Raw genomic sequence first — 23,534 nt, 5'->3', positions numbered from 1 at the left:
GCTTTCTTTGCTGGGAAAAGCTGGGAAGAGACTGGCAGGATGGCGGCTTCAGGAGTTAATAACTCTCCAGGTGATGAAGTAGACAGGCTTGGTTAATCTTGTTAGAGACGCACCCAAAGATCAGTCATAGTTGTGAGACGCTGCTGGTCAAAAAAAAAAAAAAAAAATAGCTTGCTAGGCACAGGTGCAGTGTGTTGGGATAGGGCATGTATATGTTCACCCTAGGTCTTTGTTTCCGTTTTGCTTTTTCAGTTTTCAAATGTATTCTTCTAATTGCTATGTATTGGATTTAAAGCTTGATTGTACAGATTATGCCATATTGATTAGATTGGTCTGTCAATTTGAATCAGGTGAGACTTACAAGGGGCTGATGAATATATCTTTCACAAGATGATTCAGTCTTGCAGACTAACAGCAAAAGATCCTACTAGCTATTCTTTTAATGCCTTTTATTTTCTTAAAAGAGTAATATTTTTAAAGTTTTACTATTAAAATATTAAGTGAATTCTATTGTAATATAGCTCCTGTAAAGTTTGATTTCATTAACCAAATGCAGCTATTCTTTTAACATTGTATTTGAGCTTTCTCCTGTATGTTAATATCGTTTGGAACTTTTTAAAGAATGTGTGAAAGAAACTAGGATTTAAAAAAAAGCACTCCACCCCTTTACAAAAGTCTCGGTGATGCAACATCTGTGTAGAAATATGATCTTTTAAAGAGCCACAGGTACGCTTTATCTGTTTAATCTCTTTGAAATTTTATAATTGTTTCCTGATTTAATGTTTAGTGCATATGGCTACTCCTTTTCAGAAGGCAACTTGTTTCTTTATTTGGTATTTAAATTATCCTTAAATAACGTGTGACTTGAAAATGTGATTTCTTCAAGTAGCACTCACACAGTTCATCATTGGTTTTCAAATTGATGCCTTTTACATTTTGATAAAGTCCTGTGCAAGGACAGGTGAAGTTAATTTGTCCTTATTGCATATTTCAGGTTGGCAAATGCATGGGTCCTTGCTTGGTTAACTCCATTTTCTCAAACTTCTGAAAAAAAAAATGTCTTGGCATTAATCGACTTCAGTTTATGAGTTTTTCTCTTTCATTCTTAAATTGATGTTGTGTCACATGCTTCTGGGGGAGATGATTTCTTCTTTTAAATTCAGATTTTAATCAATATGTAGTATGTGTTTACTTTGCATATACTAAAGCTTAAATGTATCACTAATGCTTTTGTGTTTTAACCTAACTATCTGAGAGCGTTTGAAGTAACTGGAATGAAATACTTAACATTAAACTTGACCTCAGGACAAAAAGTAAAAGAAAATTTTATCTGATTTTCCACTAAGACTTCTAGGACTTACTTGATGCCTAAAGGGCTTTTTTTTCCCCACCCATAAAAATGCCTTAGGATTTAGGACAGATCAGTGCTCAAAATTGCTGCCAGGATTTCTTCATACACAAGGTTTGTCACTCTCACCTATTTGGATTATACCAGTATGATCAGGGTCACAGACAGTATAGCTGAAAGCATAGACTTTAAAATCTATTAGACCTGGGTCAAAATCCCTGCTTTGCTGTGTCACCTTGGGCATATTACCTCTCTGAGACAGTTGCATCATCAGTAAAATGAGGGGACTACCTCAAAGGGGTTTCCTGAAGGATTAAATGAGATAATGCATCTAAAGGATCAAGCACGGTGCCTAGCCCATAGTAAATGCTCAGTATGTAGTTATTAATCTGATTTCCATGTGGAACGGTAAACATCAGCAGGGACAGTGAATTATTTTGTGACTGAAAAGGATGGCCTGCCCTTTCCTGGTTGCCATACAAATGAATTACTTGATTTCAAGGAAGCACAGCTGAGAGTTCATGTCCTCTGGTAGGGCAGCAATATCACTCTTCATACATGTAAGGACAGCATACCTTTGTGAAAGGCATTGGTGAAAAAGCCCATAGTACCAATTGTGTAGCCTTCATGCTTTTCTTTATTTTTTTTTTAAGTTTATTTATTTCCTTAGAGTGAGTGAGCTGGGGAGGGGCTGAGAGAGAGAGAGAGAGAGAGAGAGAGAGAGAGAGAGAGAATATCCCAAGCAGGCTCCACACTGCCAGCATGGAGCCCCATGCCTAGCTCGAACACAAGAACTGTGAGATCATGATCTGAGCCAAAATCTAGAGTCTTACCTGACTGAGCCACCCAGCTGCCCCAAGACTTCAGGCTTTTATTTATTTATTTTTTATTGTTTTGAAAGAAAACTTTAATGTTTTATTTATTTTTGAGAGAGAGAGAGAGAGAAAGAGAGCAAGCGAGCAAGCTGGGGAGGGGCAGAGAGAGAGGAAGATACAGAATCCGAAGCAGGCTCTAGGCTCTAAGCTGTCTGCACAGAGCCCGACATGGGGCTCGAACTCACGAACCATGAGATTATGACCTGAGCTGAAGTTGGACGCCTAACCGACTGAGCCACCCAAGCGCACCCCAAGCCTTCAGGCTTTTGTAACAGCAGTCTTTCACTTCTGTGCAACAGGCAGATTTATACTTTTTTTTTTTTGAGAGGGAGAGAGAGAATCTTGAGTAGGCTCAACACCTAGCATGGAGCCTGATGCAGGGCTTGATTTCATGACAGTCAGATCATGACCTGAGCTGAAATCAAGAGTTGGATGCTTAACTGACTGAGCCACCCAAGCGTCCCCATATTTTCTATTAAGTGACTAAGAACATGTTCAAATTTATTATAATTAGCACAGATTTTAACAGGATACCCTCTCATAGAATGTTGGCATGGAGAAGTGATTTAAAATTTTTTTTAATGTTTATTTATGAGAGAGAGAGAGAGAGAGAGAGAGAGAGACAGACATTGTGAGGGGGGAAGGGGCAGAGAGAGAGGGAGACACAGAATCTGAAGCAGGCTCCAGGCTCCGAGCTGTCAGAACAGAGCCCAACGTGGGGCTCAAACTCAGGAAACGTGAGATCATGACCTGAGACGAAGTTGGAAGCTTAATTATCTGAGCTATCCAGGCACCCCCTGATTTTCTTTTTCTTCTTTTTTTAAATGTTTTATTTATTTTTGACATAGAGAGTGATTTTCTTTTTTAAAGATGACTAAGGTTGGTGGCCTTCAGGCTGTGGTCCTTGCATACATTTTTACTTTATTATTTTAGAGTAGTTCCATGTATATTCTTATTTTCAGTCAACGAATTTATTGAACTGCTAATGCATGGAAAGACCACAGTAATCACTGTGGGTTCAGCAAACTGTAAACCCTGTCTCATGGAGCTTATGTTCTAATGGGGATGTCAATAATAAATATGAAGAAGAAAGCATATGTCATATTGGTGATAAGTGCTAAGGAGAAGAACAGAGAAAGGGACTGCAGGTTGTTGGGTTGCAATTTTCGGATGGCTGGAGAAGGTAGTATTTCAGTAAAGACAAAAAGGTGATGAGAGAATAAGCTATGCAGGTATCTTGGAAGAACATTCCAGGCAAAGAGAATAGTGTGTACAAAGGCCCTGAGGCAGGGTCATGCCTGATGCGTTTCAGAAACAGCAAGTAACAGGTAGAACTATAACAGAATGAGCCAGGGGAAAGCGTAGGAGAGGAAGTCAGAAATTTCAGAGATAGGGGAAAGATCACATAGTCTCATTAGGTAGAGTGAGGACTGAGGGGGTCCTATGGGGATCCTTTGAAAGGTTTTGAGCAGAGCAATGACATAACCTTACATTTGCAGCAGAGCACTCTGGCTGCTGAGTTTAGAATGTGTTATAAAAGTGGAGGCAGGGAGATCAGATGGGCAAATGCATTTATTCAGGTGCGATGATAGTGGCTGAAACCAGTACAGTAGCAGTGGAAGTGGCGGGAAGCCGTTCAACTGGGTATGTGTCTTGTCAGAGCTGGTAGGATTTGCTGCTGATCGGTGTGGAATGTGTGAGAAAGAAGAGTGGAAGTGAATCTCTAAGGGTTTTGGTTTTTTTTTTTTTTTTTTTTTTTTTTGGTCAGAGTGACTGGAATTACAGAGATGGGCAAGGCTGGGCAGAGCAGGTGTGAGGCCAGATGATCAGCAGCTCCACTTGGACCATATTAAGTCTGAGGTATTTAACTGATAGGGATCTGTTGAGGAAGAAGTTGGATGACAAATCTGGTGTTTAAGGAAGACCTCCAGGCTAGGGGGAAAAATTGGAAGTCATCACCATATATATATGCTATCTGAAGCTGTGGGACTAAATGGGATCCCCGTGGCATGGGTGGAGAGAAAGACAAGAGGAGGGGCAGGGACTGAGGACTGTTGCATTTAGAGGTCAGGGAGATGAGAAGAAGCAGCAAAGAAGACTGAGAAGGAACAGCTAGAGAAGTCTGGAGAAAACTGGAAGAACTGTGGTCTCCTGGAAGCCAAGTGAAGTCGTTTCAGTGAGGAACAGAGGGGGCAGCTGTGTCAAAGGCTGCTGATGAATCGAGGGAGAAGTGGGAGCCTTAACTGACCTTGGGATGTGATGGCATGGAAGTCATTGGGGCCCTCGATCAGAGCACTTTTGTGGAGTGGTAGTGTGTAAAAGCCTGAGTAGTAGGTTCCAGAGGAAATAGGGGGAAAGGACTGGGAGATGAAGAGTGTAGGCAACTCTCAAGGAGTCCCGAAGAGAAGAAAGGGGCCTGGGGCCAGAGAAGAGCTTCCGACAGAGGGAATGGTTTTTAAAGTGACAGAGGTAATAGCCTGTTACGATGCTTATGGGAACGATTCAGTCAAGCAGGGAAAATTAACAGGGTGGGTGAGGGAAGAGTCAGTGGAGCAGCACCACCAGGTCCATCTCAAATAGGGGTGAAGGGGGGACGCTCAGCACGTCCAGTTTTTTTCTAGCCAAATTCAGCTGCATGGGTGCAGGTGCACACTTCAGTGGAGGATTGGATTCAGCCCAGGTATAGTTTAGCTGAAGAAGTACAACAAAATGGGAGAGGGGCCAGAAACTCGAGAGTGTATTCCAGAGACTGATTATTATTGCCCATGGAATGTAAGCTGGCCATGGGGAAGGATTCTCCCAACAATGCCACCAAGTAGCGCAAGCAGTATTCCTGTTTTATATATGAGCTTAGACAGAGATACAGAGCTTGTGAGAGGTCATATGACCTGTTCAGAGTCACACTTCATAGCACATACGAGGTCAGACCCAGATCTCCCACCTCGGTTTAACCCATTTACCACCCAGGAACTCAGCCTTTCTCTTCTGCAGAAGACATATCCCCTTAATGCGATAGCCAGGGGGTGAATCTTGACTTGCTAAATCATCATACGCATGTGACTCTTACAGTAGAGCTACATGCTAGTGTAGTTGGCTCTGAAAAAAATGCAGTTTTCTCAGTGACTTAGATCCCCAAAGTGGAGCAGGATCTTACATGGAAAGCATCAGGCACCTGCTACCCTGCTGGCCGGTTCTCACCTCCATCCTGTGCTCTTCTGCTTCCGTCCGTTTGCTCATCCATTTGTTCTCTCTGATAGGACTGTCCTCATTCTCCACTCTTTTTCTTTTCCTTTTGAAAACCTACCTATCTCAACTACTATGGTTTTTGTGAAATCTTTCCAGCTGGTTCTACTTCCTCCTTCATCTCTTTTTCCCCCCAAACTGATGCAGTTCCCCCCCTGAATATGTTTAGCCTGTTGTTCTTACTGGAGGTGTATGTACACACACACACACACACACACACACACACACACACACGTTTTAAAAAGTTTATTAGTATTTGTTTTTTTTTAGTCATCTCTACACCCAACGTGGGGCTTGAATTCATGATCCCAAGACCAAGAGTTGTATGCTCTTCCAACTGAGCCAGCCAGGCACCCCTCTTATGGGATATATTACATTCTACATTTTCTATGTATTTGTGAACTGATCTCCCTGCCCCCTACCATACATATGAACACATATGTAATGCATGTAAATGATTGAGGCATGTGTGCTTTACTCATCTTTGTACTAAGGGCTCAAAACTTACAGAGAGTAGGTGTTTTCTTCTTTTCTTGAAATCAGTTTATCAATAGACCTGAATATAACCCTGGAAAACCTTTGGCAAGGAAAGATTTTCAGATGACAGGCGACGCTGGGCAGAGGCTGGCTTGAATGAGCAACTGACCGGGGGACGGGCCTCAGCTGTCACTCATTCACTGAAAACGCCAGTGGTTCAAACATTCAGCTGAACCGGGGGTTCCAAGGAGTCCTGTCAGGGGCTGTCAGTCCTCCCCTCCCAAAGCAGCTCTGCGTTTTCCTTTTATCTATCTATCTATCTATCTATCTATCTATCTATCTATCTATCTTTGTATTTTCATGTTCATATAAGATTTTATTCCAGTGGATGACCCAGGCCCCCCTCATCACCACCAGAAAGAATTTGAAAACACCTGAACTAACTGATGTCTCGGAGCTCTCCTCACCTAAATGTTCTTCGAGGCTTGTCTGCTGTGTATGTGTTGTGTTGTGTGTGTGTGTTTACACCAATGTGTCTCTGTATTACGAGGATTAAACAAAAGACATTGCCCTACTTCCGAGCCTTAAGGCAAATATATGTAAAAGATTGATAAAAATGTATAATGCAACTAATACAATTAGATTATAAACCCTTCAAAAGCTGTCTATATATCTTCAGCCCCAAGTCTGACAATTTCTCAATTGAAGGTCAGGTGGTACTCATTAGGGCATAAAATTCAGAGACTTTTTTGGGGGGACTTCTGGTACTGTCTCTGTCAATTTATGTATCGAAGTAAGTATTGTTGTATCTTGAATTAATTTCCTTTTGGTACTCCTTTCTATTACCAGTAAGGAATTATTTTTTTAAAATTATGTAAGTGGGTTATCATCTATGACTACCTTTCAAGATTGATAAGAGAGTATTACAGAATATTTGTTCTAAGAAAAAGGTGTTGGGTTTGATCAGGTTGAGAACTACTGGTCCTTGCTGTGGACTTAGGGGCTTAGATGTTTAGAATATCTGTAATATAATCAAGGATTGAAATGAGTGGTAGACATTTCAAGTGATGTAGGAAGTTAGAAAAAGGAAAGATTATTGTGGATTTGAGTCATCGTGAAATGAATGATGGAGGATTGTTAGAGGGGATCTTGCATATTGAGGACCAGACACCATGATGGACACTTGACATACCTTGTTTTGAAGAGGTGAATGACCCAACTTGTCAGACCAAGGAAGCAATTTCTAGGTAGGGTAAATCCCAAAATTTAAAGTCGGAAGGACCCCAGGAAATCATATAAGCCAGCAGTTCTTAGTTCAGAGTTGGTGTCACCCTTTGGGGTTTATGGATGGATTTTAGGGAACTCACAAACCCCCTAAAATCACATAGACCCTTTTGCATATCTTGGGTTTATAGGTCTCCATTTGATTCTCAAAAGGGTCCATCACCTCTAAGAAGTTAAGGGCTACCGATCTAGTTTGATTTTAAGCTCAGATAGCTTGTTCGGCTCAAGCTTCCACAGCCACTTAGTGACAGAGATAGGGACTGAAACCCAGTTCTTTGTTCCTGTAGTTTCTTGCTCATCTTGCCCCACTAGGTTGCAGGGCATGAACTAAAGTGGAGGCAGGATTAAGGTAACCACTTTATGGTAATTGGTGTCAAAACAAACAACTGTCCTGGGTTCAATAGTCTATTTCCACAAGAGTTGCAGAAGGACGGGCTTCATTCAATTTGTCTCCTCAAAGTGAACTATTATTTAAAATTTTTTAAATGTTTATTTATTTTTGACAGAGAGAGAGAGAGAGACAGAGCATGAGCGAGGGAGGGGCAGAGAGAGAGGTAGACTCAGAATCCGAATCAGGCTCCAGGCTCTGAGCTGTCAGCACAGAGCCCAACACGGGCTCAAACACACAAGCTGTGAGAACATGACCTGAGCCAAAGTCAGATGCTTAACCAACTGAGCTATCCAGGTGTCCCAAGGCAAACTATTATTTTAATTTTTATCGCTGAAATACTCTTCCACTCACCAAAATAGCTTTCTCAGCTGAAGGCAAGCTCCCTGTGAGTTATAATCATCCCTGAGGCCGGTTCTGCCATTCCTTTCCAATTGGCACTCTCTTTCTGACCTGCAGAGGCCCCCAGTTTTCTGTCTGATTCAATCAGATCAAAATTACTTGGTCTGATTTGTCAGATCCTGCACTACCCGTAGCCTATTTAGCCAACATGTACTCGCTCTATGCCCCAGTCAGTCTAGTGTCCTTATGGGCACTCCCACTCTCCCAAAGCTCTTTCACTCCTACCTCTGCATCTTGCCATGTGGTTTCCCTGCCCGGAATGCTCTCCATTCTTTCTCCTTATTTTCCAGATCCCCAACATCAGATCCACTTTAAAAGTCTACTCTTCACAGAGCTCCCCTTAGTTACTGCTGGCCGTTTTGCACTTCCTCACGATGTCTGTTGCGTTGTTTGTACTGCATGCCACAGCACTTAGGTGTTTCCAGCAGGCTTTTCACTGGAAATGCTTCAGTGGGCACTTTGGGAGCAGGCTTCCAGGAAGTCCGGGGTGGGACTTGGCACACTTCACCCCTGGGTTCAGCCAGAGCAGTTCCACTTTCTTGCGTGTGTGGGACGTCGGCAGGAGTTTTTATTCAAAGGAGTGGTTTGTTTCGCTGCCCCTCTCGTTCCAAAACGTTTGAAAAACACTGGCTCTGTCTTGTGTGCAAGATGGCCTCATTAGCGGTAACTCATAATGAGCGAAGGCTGGGACTTACACTACTTCGGACCTCTTTCTGACTCCTCCTCCTCCCAGGCCACAGGTGCAATTTTGAGCACAAAACGGACACTTAGGAAATGACTTTATGATTGTATTGTTCCACTTTGGGGGACTGGAGATAATGCATAGCATTACCGCAGAAATTTACCTTGATGAAGAACTCAGAATAGTATCTCTGGGTTGAGCATTGAGAAGTAAGCCTTAAACTGGTGTATTTCTCCCCTTTGGGCTACAAAACCCATTCCTGTTTAAAACTACCTGGTTCACATGGGCATACTTAAGAGAAACCTCATCATTGGCATTCCCGAAGTTTAGCCAAGCTGAAATATCACTTCCGTGCATTTGTGTATGCATTAAAGTAGTGTCACTCAAGTGATTTGCAGAGTGATGGGCAGAATAGCGTATGCCTAAAAACCAAAAAAATAAATAAATTGAGAAGTTTATGGTAATAATGATTAAAATGGAAAATGCCAGTCTTTCAGACCAGTTATTTCAACTTGCTGTATCAAATCAATTATATAAACTACTGAAGACCTGAGTATTTAAATCAATGTTGCTATCAACTTGTTAATACTCTTTTGTTTTGTTTTTGTTTTTTTTTTTTTCCTGCTCTCTGCCTGGTTCATTGTCTTCATCTACAGGTGTACTTTATTGTCGGCTTCCAAAGATTACTAACTTTTATCTGTATCATTAAAATTGAACTGCCTTGGCTATACTGCTCCTCTTACTGCTGCTTCCATTATTGCCTTCTTCAGCAAAATAAGGCTTTCTGCAGCCAAAGAATAACAAGAAATAAACACCATTGTAGAAGCCTTGCCACTATGAAACTTAGGCTAAACGTGCTCACCATTATTTTGCTGCCTGTCCACTTGTTAATAACAATATACAGTGCCCTTATATTTATTCCATGGTATTTTCTTACCAATGCCAAGAAGAAAAACGCTATGGCAAAGCGAATAAAAGCTAAGCCCACTTCAGACAAACCTGGAAGTCCATATCGCTCTGTCACGCACTTCGACTCGCTAGCTGTCATAGACATCCCTGGAGCAGACACTCTGGATAAGTTATTTGATCATGCTGTGTCCAAGTTTGGGAAGAAGGACAGCCTTGGGACCAGAGAGATCCTAAGTGAAGAAAATGAAATGCAGCCAAATGGAAAGGTTTTTAAGAAGGTATAGCATTTCTGTGCTTTTTAATTTGTTTTAAGGGGAAGGTATGTTTTTACTTTATCATAAATCAAATGCATGTTAAATATGCTGCCATTCCATTTAAATATGCTGCATAACAAATTCTCAGAAGGTGCTCATGGCGTCTGTATATTCACTTAAAGGCAATTTTAGAGCTCTACACTTTGAATGATATTTTAATTGCTTGTTTGAATATACTAATATTCAGAGAATGTCTCTCCTTAACAGTTAATTCTTGGGACTTATAAGTGGATGAGCTATCTTGAAGTGAACCGTAGAGTGAATAATTTTGGTAGTGGACTCACTGCATTGGGACTAAAACCAAAGAACACTATTGCCATTTTCTGTGAGACCAGGGCCGAATGGATGATTGCAGCACAGACCTGCTTTAAGTACAACTTCCCTCGTAAGTGCCTTGTGTTTTTGAAGGGGGACAGAAAGGGTTTTAATAACATGTGACATTGTCCTGCAACCTTATTGTTTTCAAGGTAGGTGTTCTTTAGCAATTTTTCTGCATCCATTGTATCCATAAAGCAGTATGTAATGTAGTTAAAAGATATCTGATAATGCCTGTTAAAGTAATTTCTAAGAGCTAGCGTGGGAATTTGTTGGCAGTTGAATGGATAGAATTTAGGATTTTGCTTTTCAATTGGAAGTGAATTGTACCTGAAATATTTGGGACCTGGGGGTGTTTTTTAGGAAGTGACACACAAAATAATGATTAAAAACAAAAATATCATTGCTTAGGATAATTCTAATTTGTTGCTTCACGTCCAGGGCATCTCATTTGACTCATTCTGTTTTACATGTGAAATGAGCACATTAGATATGTTGGCCAGAAAGTAAAGTTGGTGTCTTCCTGTTTCACAAACATTTGTTTTTGCTATTGTGCATGAAATGGTTTAAAAAAATTCTAAGTCCAGAATAGTGCCTGTCATGTGCTAGGCGCTAAGTTATTTACTGAATGAGGTAGAACACTACAGGTGTAGTGTAGGAATCAGGAGTTTGAATTTCAGGCAAACAAAAATGAATATGAAATGATCCCCTATGTACCCATCACCCAACTTCAATAAACAATAGCTTGTGAAAAGTGGCTCTTCTTACCCACGTCGCTGTTTTGGTTACAAGCCTAGAGCTGAATTTCCAATCCAATCTAGGTTTAGCAGATGCCCTTTGATACTAACTGGTCCTGGTTTCAGCCCATGTTTCCTTTCTCTGGTAGCTCCTAAAGACTAGATCTCCTTAGCCACCCAGTTAAAGCTTAGAGGTCACTAATCAGCGTGGACGTTGGGCCCACTTAAAAAATTCCCTAGAAGGAGTGAGAACATGATTCAGACTTGAGATCCTCAGTCTGAAGATTCTCAAGGACTTACCCACTGTTTCGTGCCATGGCCAGTGAACCTGCATGTCACAGGGTAGTTCTAGGTAGGCTAGCTCTGACTGGAATTAGCAGTTCAGCCAGAAATTTACTCACCTCGAGAATCATGATTGCCTAATTTTTGAACAGTTGTGGCACTTCCAGTATTTCTGGGTTTCTTCAGATTTAGGATGTTAGAATCCTGTGAATTTATAAGGAAAAGTTGGGGCTACCTGGGAGTTTGAGGCAGTGTTGAAAGATATTGGCAGAGACTGTGAAAAGAAATTACGTTATAAGACGTGTGCATCCATGAATGTTCCTATCACAAAAGGCTGACTTAAATAATGTAGCTCCTAACTGTTTAATTAGTTCACATTTGTATTTGTTTTTTATTATGTAGTTGTGACTTTATATGCCACGCTTGGCAAAGAAGCTGTAGTTCATGGGTTAAATGAATCTGAGGCCACCTACCTGATCACTAGCGTTGAACTTCTGGAAAGTAAACTTAAGGTAAATAAAAATATTTCTCTTAATTAATATGGTGTTATCTGACAGGTCATGAAAATGTCCAAAAACTGAGTTTACCGTGGGCCCGTATTTAATAGCTGGATCTTGTTTCTGTTCAACAGACTGCACTGTTAGATATCAACTGTGTCAAACATATAATTTATGTGGACAATAAGACTATCAATAAAGCAGAATACCCTGAAGGATTTGAGATTCACAGCATGCAATCAGTAGAAGAGTTGGGATCCAAGCCAGAAAATGGTAAGTAAAGCTGGTAAAACAAATTTATTCATCTGTTTAAGGTTTGTTGTCAGTAGGTCAGGAAAGGAAGTAATGCAAGTGAAAACTGTACACTTCTTGGATTTAAAAAAAAAGTTTTAAAATTTTTATCAAGACCATATATGATTGAATGTTTATTTACTTTGTGTGTGTGTGAGAGAGAGTGTGTGCATGTGGGTCAGGGGCAGAGAGAATGGGAGAGAGCGAGAATCCAAGCAGGCTCCACCCTCAGCGCAGAGCCCGACGTGGGCCTTGAACTCAACGAAACGCTAGATCATGACCTGAGCTGAAATGAAGAGTCAGACACTCAACGGACTGAAGCCCCCAGATGCCCCTAATGTAAAAATTTTAAGTTTGTGTGTTATGTTCATTTCATTTTTCCAATAATGCCTTTGTATTGTATTTTACAAAAGCATCCGTCCATAAATCATTAGGGGGGAAAAGGTCCTCACAACACATACTTTGAGAAGCACGACTCTAGTGCATTGGTTGGCAAATTACAGCCTGCTGTCTGTTTCTATAAATAAAGTTGGACTAGAATACCATAACAACTATTTAACAAGTGTCTATGGCTGGGTACCTTTGGCAGAGGTTGTATGGCCCTCAGAGCCTAAAATATTTACCGTCTGGTCCTTTCTGAAAAGGAGTCTGCCGACCCCTGCTCAAGGTGGCTGAATATAATCTGTTGGGAAGACCTCTCTATTTTCCTCCCCCAGTCATTCAGTAAAAGCAAAGACAGCACTGGAGCTCAGGACCTTTAAGATGACACAATATTTGTACCTTCAGGGACACCTGGGTGGCTCAGTCACTTGAACATCCGACTCTTGATTTTGGCTCAGGTCATGATCCCATGGTCGTGGGATCGAGCCCTGTGTCAGGCTCCACGCTGAGCATGGAGCCTGCTTAATTAAGGTTCTCTCTCTCTCCCTCTTCCCCTCACCCCAACTCATGCAAACACACTCTCTCTCTTCGAAAATACAATAAATTACAATAACAACAACAATAATATTCCTAAGTTCAGACAGAGGGCTAGGAGAAGTGAAATTTAGATACTATTTAGATATTACCATTGATAGGGAATGAAGTGTTTATAAACCTCTCCACACGGTCTCTCTCAGTATCATAAAATTCCTGTCTCATTTTGATTAGACAGAATCAAAGTATGGTCCAATCCAGATAGGGCAATAAGCACTAAATCTGGAAGACCCAAAAGAGTCCCAAAGCCAGACACATAACATGGGTTGTAACTACAGGAGTGAGTGAGCAAGTGAGTCACAGAGAGAGAGAAGAGAGAAAGGACCTCTTGGTGTTATTTTTATCTAGGTACACTTTCAGTACTTTGAAAAACTGATTTCCAATACAGATTTCAAGAAGCAACACTAAAAACAGTAGAAAATATCATTTTGGTTTGGTGTTCTTTGGATTGTACGTGCTGCTTGGAATGTAATCTTAAAATAATCTGTTAAATGTATAATGGTTATCTAATTCAGTGTCCATGGTTCAGTTATTATTAAATGAAATTATTTTTATAAAAAGTGAGAAAAATACCAAGTCCAGTGGCTTTCAATCAGGGGTGTGTATGAGTGTCACCTGTGGAGCCTTTGATCCATCCCAGACCTGGAATGCTCACAGGTGGGGGCCAGAGACAGAGCCTGTATTTTGTTTAAGTTCTGCAGGTGATTCTCATGCCCCCCAGTGGTTGAGAACCATAATCAGGCCCAGCCATCTCATTTTAAAGGTGAGCAAACTGAGGCCTGAAGGGCTTGCACACGACAGTCTATCTCCCTGATTCTCCAAAGTCCTGGCTAGCTTTCCACAGCACTGCTGTGTGTGCAGCACCGCGGCCAGGCAGGGGTAGACCGGGATTGGGCTCAACACCCAGAAAAAGGGCCACAGTGGCGTTCAAGACTCTCACTGCAGGTAACCAGAAATTCGATCACCACTTTTTTTGTGTCGGTTGTCAGTAGAGAGCATTTGTTTTACATGGTTCATCATTATGCAAAAAATATCTAAAAACTCTTAATCTTTGTGTAAGCAATTGAACTTCTAAACTGAAGAAAATACAGTGCTTTTTCATTCTTTTAGCAAGCGTTCCTCCGAACAGACCAACTCCTTCGGACATGGCTATTGTCATGTATACCAGTGGTTCTACCGGCCGGCCCAAGGGAGTGATGATGCACCATAGCAATTTGATAGCTGGAATGACAGGCCAGTGTGAGAGGATTCCTGGGCTGGGGTAAGAGAGACTCATTCCACGTTCTTTGCGATGAGAGCTCCTGTTCGACATCGTCTGAACTCCATCTGTGTAGAAACGAGAAGGCTATTGATGTTTCTACTTAACCATGCCTTTTTCCTGACGGCTGACATGTTTCTCTTATTTCATTTTAGACCAAAGGACACTTACATTGGCTACTTGCCTTTGGCTCATGTGCTAGAACTGACAGCAGAGATATCCTGCTTTACCTACGGCTGTAGGATTGGCTATTCTTCTCCACTTACACTCTCTGACCAGGTGACAAGCCTTTTACTCTTTCCGCACCATCCTATTAAGTTGCGCTGTTTGGCTGAGAACGTATTACTGCGAATGTGAGACACTTCAATTCACTGGCAGCTTTCTCCTCGACTTCAAAAATAGCCCCTGTGGGCAAATATGTAACTGTAAAAAAGAGTTATGGATTTGTTAGCATTGCTTCATCTACATCTTCTTACCTGATTTTGAAGCTTACAGTTACTTTCATTTTGTTTTATGAGATTTTGACTCTGGATAGCTTGGGTAGAGAAGATAAATGCACCGAGTCTTTTGGACACATAACCCATAAACAGGGATAGGTTTTCTGGGAGGAGATGTGGTGGTAGGATCGTGGCCCAGTTTTGCTCTCAGTTTTCTCTAACACTGTGCTGTCCACAACAGCACGCTGAAGTAGAGATAATTCCAATGATATGAGAAAAATCTCATTTCTCAGTTGCTCCAGCCACATTTCTTTTTGTTTTCTAATTTTTTTTTAATTTTTAAATTTACATCCAAGTTAGTTAGCATATAGTGCAATAATGATTTCAGGAGTAGATTCCAGTGATTCATCCCCTATGTATAACAACCAAGGCTCATCCCAGTGAGTATCGTCCTTAATGCCCCTTAGCCATTTAGCCCATCCCCCCACCCACAGCCCCTCCAGCAACCCTCAGTTTGTTCTCTATATTTAAGAGTCTCTTATGTTTTGTCCCCCTCCCCTCCAGCCACATTTCAAGTTCTCAGCAGCTAAGTGTCACTAGTGGGTACCACTTTGGACAGCACAGGTACCAGACCTTTCCATCATCATGGAAAGTTCTATTGCGTATCCAAAGGCAGCCCTCAGCTTTGCACCTGGAGTTCAACTGGGTTCTCCCTTCTCCTTTGTTCACAGTAAGAAGCCCAACAATGGCTAGAGCTAACTCACGTATTTTACGTGCATTTGAAATTACACAGCTAATACCTACTGTCCACAGTTGTTTAATTTCTTCTTTGGACTAGTTGCTATAGAAAAATGTCAACCAGATGTTGAGGCAAAAAAGAGTTTCTGAGTATAGATAGGAATGACTTGGTTTTAGGGAGAGGTTAGGTAGGTTGTGTGATATTAAGGCAGAAAAGTTAAATGGATGTCTTTGGATTTGAGATTCCAACCATCTTTTTAAAAAATTTGTTTTTGGGGGCGCCTGGGTGGCTCAGTCGGTTGGACATCCGACTTCAGCTCAGGTCATGATCTCGCAGTCTGTGAGTCCGAACCCCGCATCGGGCTCTGTGCTGACAGCTCAGAGCCTGGAGCCTGTTTCGGATTCTGTGTCTCCCTCTCTCTCTGACCTTCCCCCGTTCATGCACTGTCTCAAAAATGAATAAATGTTAAAAAAAAATTAAAAAAAATTTGTTTGGGGATGTATAACTTAAAGGACACAAATCTTAAGTACACTGCTTGATTGCATTTAATGTACACACATAGACCCCTGTAACCATCCATATCTAGATCAAGATAAAAAAGAACATTCCTGGAACTCCATAACGTCCTTGTGTCCTTTCTGAATGATGACCACCTCCCTGCAACCTCCCAGGATAATCCAACCACCTCTTGAAGTGGCTTTCTCATGAGAAAAATGTTCTGTGTTCTAGACAACTACCTACTTGGTACTTTAGGGAATACAACCTCTTTGTAAGATGGAGAGCTGCCGTGTGAACTACTCAGCTGCAAGTTCACATTTAAAATCTGCTAGAACAGTAATGGAGAAAAGAAGTGATCAAGTAAAGTAATAAACGAGACTTGATGTAGTCAAGTTAAAATTGATCTATGAATAAGACTGGGGCTTGAACTGTAAAAAAAAAATTTTAGAAAACTCTGTAATGTTAAAAAAAATCCACAACAATTATGTTTTTGATGCACTGTAGTGGGCTTTTCTTGTATTTAGAAATGTTTCAAAATGTGAAACACCTTTCAATAAGCTTTGAGTATGGTTCCCCCCCACCATTAGGGAAGTTCAGAAGTCAGGGACTAGCAACCCTAGCTTTCACTGCCTTTCTGGAAATAAGAGCCTCAGTGTAGGGAAGGGGAGGGCAGTTGGAGTGAATGCCCCACCTACCTTTTCAATGAACTTCCTAATAAAAAGTCTCAATCTTCCTAGGAATCAAAAACCCAGGAATCTCCCTCAGATAGGAAATCAGAAACAGGTGGGACATTAGAGGTGCCACATTTGAAGCCAACAGATAAGCGTGATGCTGTCCTGAGATTATTGCGATCATAAGAAGAGAACTGATACCATTACATAGAGTCATAAAGAAAGTGAAGAAGGGCTCCTTGTGGCTAGTGCTACCCTGGAACAGCTCTTTAAAGCAACAACTGGTCAGCACCACATGGAGGGCAGCTTGGACTTGCAGGATGAGAGCCCATCTTTCTCTCTACAGAGCTGCCCTCCCATGTGTCATATGCACGTGTGGGCGTCGGTTTCCACTTGCAAATGTGCACACACTCGCACGTACATAAAACAACAAGCAGTTATTTTATTTCCTTTATCCATCTTAAAGAAAAGCAGGATAAAAACAATTTGGTTCTATTGGCAGAAAGTTCTCTATGATGAAGCCGGTGGTCCTGGCATATCACACTGTCCCTTAAGAGCTGGTTTACTTCCCGCCTGTGTCAGCGTGACGAATAGACACATTATACATCTAAACTTACAGACTAATGAACTGCATTATAGCTGGTTCTTTCTTCCTTTTCATCTCCCTTTTTCAGTGGGCTGCTTTATCAGTTTTTCTACCTGTTGCTCTGATATTTGAAATCCCAAATAGTATTTATGTGTGTAAGCAATGAAAGAAAACAAAAGAAAGGAGAAATATATACATACTTAGATATATATGTGCATATCCCCACATGGTCACTGGCAGGGTCTTCAGTATTCTGTCAACCACAATGTTACCAAATTAGTGTTTTTCCATCATGTTCATCAACGGCAGTGACTTCAAGAGGCGGCTTTGCCATTTGGCTAATCAAAGAAAGTTAAAATATTTTCCATTTTCTTTTAGTGTTCAGTGTACCTTAGCTGAGGTTTTCTATTCTCTCTCTTTTTTTAATGGATGATCTGTGCTGTGCTTGATACGTGAGAGATAAGAATGCGCACTTTACCCAAATATCCCACTCTCCTTTATTATGAGTCAGAGCTTCTCCTCTAAGGAAGGCCGAAATGTACTAGAAGAAATCATCTCCAGGCTAAAGCACCAAAGCCACTTCCACTTTAGACATTTGCAAGTTATGAGGGTTGTAACCAATAACTCAACGGGGCCATAGAAGATCAGATTCCATTGTGTAAATTTCTGTCACTGACAGTACTTGAATTATCACACTTTTTTGCTGAGGCTGGCTTTCCTGATCCTATTTGCTTTTTCTTTCATGTAGTCCAGCAAAATTAAAAAGGGAAGCAAAGGAGACTGTACTGTGCTGAAGCCGACACTCATGGCGGCCGTTCCGGTGAGTACAGAATATAAATGTCCTTTATTGCTTGCACTTGGACTTTTTAAAAGGTGGTACTCTCAGGGGTTTGCATACAGTTTTAAACAACTTCACTCAATTGAGATCATGGCAAGTGTGTTCATTAAAATCTGAGATCAGCATTGGCAAACTTCTGACACGTATGCCTGTTAGTGTTGCTGATCCTGGAAAATTAGTGATGAACGTGACCTAGTTCAGATTACCTAGCGTGAGAAGTGGCCATATTTCAAAGGTAGAAGATATTCTAGATCTCATTTTTGTTTAATCACAAATTATATTTTATTTTTATTTTGAACTTTTTAAAGGTTTATTTTGAGAGAGAGAGACAGAGTGTGCACACGCAATGTGCACGTGAGCGGAGGAAGGGCAGAGGGGGGAGAGAGAGAATCGCAAGCAGGCTTCACACTGACAGCGTGGACCCTGATGCAGGGCTTGAACTCATGGACTGCGAGATCATGACCTGGGCCTAAGTTGGATGCTTAACCGACTGAGCCACGTAGGCGCCCCTAATCACAAATTTCAAACAAATGAGGAAGCGTAGGTCATCCCAGAGAACTGAAGCAGCATATCCAAAGTTATGGAACTGAGTCTCAAATCCGAGCCTCCTGACCCTAATGGTGACTAGGAAAACTGGCACTTGAGAGATCTTCCAAAGAAAAAAGCTTAGTTCCAGACTTTAAAATCCTTATGTGAAATACTGCCTTTCATCAAAATAAGATGTTACAGCGTTTTTGGCCTTGTAATGATAAACATTTCACACAGTGTTTCAAATGTGCATAATCAGATATATTCTAGCACTTTTAGGCTTAGAAACTCCAGCGGGACTTTATACCGTGACTGCTTGTATTGCGATCAGATTTTAAGTCTCATCCCAATATCTCTCTCAGAATTATTTTTGTACATGGAAAATTGGAGATGAGATAATGAAGTGTTCAGCCACTTTGTTTTTTGAGCTTCTTATTACAAAATTACTAAATAACGAAAGAATTAAAAGAGGGCAGAGTAGCCTTTGCCTTTTTATTTAGAGGTGCTGAAGAATTCGGCAAGTTTGGAAACTGAAAGAAGCTTCTGATTAAAACATAATAAAGTGATGCTAATGATAGGTACTACAGTACTTGCTGTTTTCAGGACCTGTCCCTAAGGGCTTTAGATGGATTATCTGACTTAATCCTCCCTAAGACTCTCCTAGGTGGATCCTATTTTTCTGGTTTTATAAAGAAAAAAAAAAGTTTTCCCGAAGTCACAGAGCCCGAACTCTACCAGTCTGATACCAGACTTTTCTTAACTACTATGCCTGTCTGTTTAGAATTGTGTTTGGTGTTTTGGGAAATAATATTTTGGGTTTATTACTCAAAGTACAGGAGTCCCTAGTAAACCCTATCAGAGAACATAGGGAAGGAAAAAGACCAAGGACTGTAGGAAGCAATGTCTGAATTTAGGCCTGAAGGATAAGCAGGAGTTTGTGGATATGCTGTGTATCTTCTAATTGCCCATGGTCCATTCTTCTTTACTTTGTGCCTTGGAAGGCTAACTTCTGTGGATGAATCACCAGGGCTTGCTTGTCTTTTGTTGGGTTCAGCCAATTACTGGCGCTCAGGAGAGATCACAGGGCAGGGAGAGAGGAGGGGTTCTGCATACTTACTGCCTTTGCTCCTTCCCTGTTGGGCTGCGATTTGGGGCAGTTGTCAAGCGTCCATTGAACAATCTCTTTCCCATTGGCTGTAACCAGGTCTTGCCCGTGGCTGCAGTCTTCACCGGGTTCCAATAATACATCTCTCCTCTTGGTTCTTTAGGCCTGAGGATAGTGAACAGACTCTCATGTTGCTGGTCCATGGGTGTTTCACTGAACTATGTTGGTTCCCTTAACTCCTCCCCCTCCTGTATAAATAGGCCTTAAAAAAATCTTTTTTACTGAAAATCGATAGATTCTATTATCTGAGTTTGTTTCTTTCCTGGATCAGAATGAAAGATCTGTTTAGTATTGTGTAGCCACATATTCACAGGCTGAGAATTTAGAATACATCACTGCTTCTTGTAAGCACTGACTCAGTTGAACATCATGTAAAATTAGGTTGAAGTGAAGGGTGACTTATTGTGCTAATAATAAATCTTGCCAATTTGTTATGACTATCGTTTGTGTTCCTTACTCATAGAGGCCTTCCAGTGCCCATGACTCTTATCTACTGGAAAGAGCAGTGGAGGTAGTTCTGTCACATCTGTCTCACTCCTGTAGGCTTTTTTCCTCCACCTGACATCCTATTCACTTTCTTAAGTGGGATAGTTACAGGATATTAAAGTCCTTTAGGGAACTTTTGGAATTTCTCAATCACAGATCTAGACAAATATGTCAGTTAAGACAATGATTCCATCTGTGGAAATGGACAGGACAACATTGTGCCATCCTTGAATGCCGTTGCAGCCTCCCTCCACCCCCATGAGCTTTATTGGGATATAATTGACACATACCATCGTGTCAATTAAGCTATACAGTGTACAGTGATTTGACATATGTATGTATTGTGAAAAGATTACTATAATAATGTTAACGCACCCATCGTCTCACAAAGTTACCATGTGTATGTGTGTGATGAGAACATGTAAGATCTACTCTTTTTTTTATTTATTTATTATTTTATATATATATATGAAATTTATTGACAAATTGGTTTCCATACAACACCCAGTGCTCATCCCAAAAGGTGCCCTCCTCAATACCCATCACCCACCCTCCCCTCCCTCCCACCCCCCATCAACCCTCAGTTTGTTCTCAGTTTTTAACAGTCTCTTATGCTTTGGCTCTCTCCCACTCTAACCTCTTTTTTTTTTTTTTCCTTCCCCTCCCCCATGGGTTCCTGTTAAGTTTCTCAGGATCCACATAAGAGTGAAACCATATGGTATCTGTCTTTCTCTGTATGGCTTATTTCACTTAGCATTACACTCTCCAGTTCCATCCACGTTGCTACAAAAGGCCATATTTCATTTTTTCTCATTGCCACATAGTATTCCATTGTGTATATATACCACAATTTCTTTATCCATTCATCAGTTGATGGACATTTAGGCTCTTTCCATAATTTGGCTATTGTTGAGAGTGCTGCTATGAACATTGGGGTACAAGTGCCCCTATGCATCAGCACTCCTGTATCCCTTGGATAAATTCCTAGCAGTGCTATTGCTGGGTCGTAAGGTAGGTCTATTTTTAATTTTCTGAGGAACCTCCACACTGCTTTCCAGAGCGGCTGCACCATTTTGCATTCCCACCAACAGTGCAAGAGGGTTCCCATTTGTCCACATCCTCTCCAGCATCTATAGTCTCCTGATTTGTTCATTTTGGCCACTCTGACTGGCGTGAGGTGATACCTGAGTGTGGTTTTGATTTGTATTTCCCTGATAAGGAGCGACGCTGAACATCTTTTCATGTGCCTGTTGGCCATCTGGATGTCTTCTTTAGAGAAGTGTCTATTCATGTTTTCTGCCCATTTCTTCACTGGGTTATTTGTTTTTCGGGTGTGGAGTTTGGTGAGCTCTTTATAGATTTTAGATACTAGCCCTTTGTCCGATATGTCATTTGCAAATACCTTTTCCCATTCCGTTGGTTGCCTTTTAGTTTTGTTGGTTGTTTCCTTTGCTGTGCAGAAGCTTTTTATCTTCATAAGGTCCCAGTAATTCACTTTTGCTTTTAATTCCCTTGCCTTTGGGGATGTGTCGAGTAACAGATTGCTACGGCTGAGGTCACAGAGGTCTTTTCCTGCTTTCTCCTCTAAGGTTTTGATGGTTTCCTGTCTCACATTTAGGTCCTTTATCCATTTTGAGTTTATTTTTGTAAATGGTGTGAGAAAGTGGTCTAGTTTCAACCTTCTGCATGTTGCTGTCCAGTTCTCCCAGCACCATTTGTTAAAGAGGCTGTCTTTTTTCCATTGGATGTTCTTTCCTGCTTTGTCAAAGATGAGTTGGCCATACATTTGTGGGTCTAGTTCTGGGGTTTCTATTCTATTCCATTGGTCTGTGTGTCTGTTTTTGTGCCAATACCATGCTGTCTTGATGATGACAGCTTTGTAGTAGAGGCTAAAGTCTGGGATTGTGATGCCTCCTGCTTTGGTCTTCTTCTTCAAAATTCCTTTGGCTATTCGGGGCCTTTTGTGGTTCCATATGAATTTTAGGATTGCTTGTTCTAATTTCGAGAAGAATGCTGGTGCAATTTTGATTGGGATTGCATTGAATGTGTAGATAGCTTTGGGTAGTATTGACATTTTGACAATATTTATTTTTCCAATCCATGAGCAGGGAATGTCTTTCCATTTCTTTAAATCTTCTTCAATTACCTTCATAAGCTTTCTATAGTTTTCAGCATACAGATCCTTTACATCTTTGGTTAGATTTATTCCTAGGTATTTTATGCTTTTTGGTGCAATTGTGAATGGGATCAGTTTCTTTATTTGTCTTTCTGTTGCTTCATTGTTAGTGTATAAGAATGCAACTGATTTCTGTACATTGATTTTGTATCCTGCAACTTTGCTGAATTCATGTATCAGTTCTAGCAGACTTTTGGTGGAGTCTATCGGATTTTCCATGTATAATATCATGTCATCTGCAAAAAGCGAAAGCTTGACTTCATCTTTGCCAATTTTGATGCCTTTGATTTCCTTTTGTTGTCTGATTGCTGATGCTAGAACTTCCAGCACTATGTTAAACAACAGCGGTGAGAGTGGGCATCCCTGTCGTGTTCCTGATCTCAGGGAAAAAGCTCTCAGTTTTTCCCCGTTGAGGATGATGTTAGCTGTGGGCTTTTCATAAATGGCTTTTATGATCTTTAAGTATGTTCCTTCTATCCCGACTTTCTCAAGGGTTTTTATTAAGAAAGGGTGCTGGATTTTGTCAAAGGCCTTTTCTGCATCGATTGACAGGATCATATGGTTCTTCTCTTTTTTTTTGTTAATGTGATGTATCACGTTGATTGATTTGCGAATGTTGAACCAGCCCTGCATCCCAGGAATGAATCCCACTTGATCATGGTGAATAATTCTTTTTATATGCTGTTGAATTCGATTTGCTAGTATCTTATTGAGAATTTTTGCATCCATATTCATCAGGGATATTGGCCTGTAGTTCTCTTTTTTTACTGGGTCTCTGTCTGGTTTAGGAATCAAAGTAATACTGGCTTCATAGAATGAGTCTAGAAGTTTTCCTTCCCTTTCTATTTCTTGGAATAGCTTGAGAAGGATAGGTATTATCTCTGCTTTAAATGTCTGGTAGAACTCCCCTGGGAAGCCATCTGGTCCTGGACTCTTATTTGTTGGGAGATTTTTGATAACCGATTCAATTTCTTCGCTGCTTATGGGTCTGTTCAAGCTTTCTCTTTCCTCCTGATTGAGTTTTGGAAGAGTGTGGGTGTTCAGGAATTTGTCCATTTCTTCCAGGTTGTCCAATTTGTTGGCATATAATTTTTCATAGTATTCCCTGATAATTGTTTGTATCTCTGAGGGAT

At 41.0% G+C, this 23,534-nt stretch overlaps 1 protein-coding gene across 3 annotated transcripts in view; it reads left to right on the top strand.

Annotated features, from left to right (window-relative positions):
• The window catches only part of ACSL4 (acyl-CoA synthetase long chain family member 4), a 60,955-nt gene that overhangs the window by 3,726 nt on the left and 33,695 nt on the right, over positions 1-23,534 (top strand). Inside the window, exons 2-8 of one of the 3 annotated variants that reach the window (XM_047081839.1) lie at positions 9,356-9,886; positions 10,130-10,307; positions 11,659-11,768; positions 11,888-12,026; positions 14,130-14,280; positions 14,433-14,556; positions 17,957-18,028. In XM_047081839.1, the coding sequence (XP_046937795.1) occupies positions 9,536-9,886; positions 10,130-10,307; positions 11,659-11,768; positions 11,888-12,026; positions 14,130-14,280; positions 14,433-14,556; positions 17,957-18,028 (1,125 nt within the window). In that variant the 5' untranslated portion in view covers positions 9,356-9,535. The remainder of the gene's footprint in view (positions 1-9,355; positions 9,887-10,129; positions 10,308-11,658; positions 11,769-11,887; positions 12,027-14,129; positions 14,281-14,432; positions 14,557-17,956; positions 18,029-23,534) is intronic. The other 2 variants (XM_047081837.1, XM_047081838.1) reach the window with 2 other exon arrangements.

The sequence above is a fragment of the Lynx rufus genome, unplaced genomic scaffold (genome assembly GCF_022079265.1).
Source record: "Lynx rufus isolate CCGP_SWC_20201006 ecotype Redwood Valley unplaced genomic scaffold, mLynRuf1.p SCAF_19, whole genome shotgun sequence".
Classification (NCBI taxonomy): domain Eukaryota; kingdom Metazoa; phylum Chordata; class Mammalia; order Carnivora; family Felidae; genus Lynx; species Lynx rufus.
This window is presented reverse-complemented; position numbering and strand designations above follow the sequence as displayed.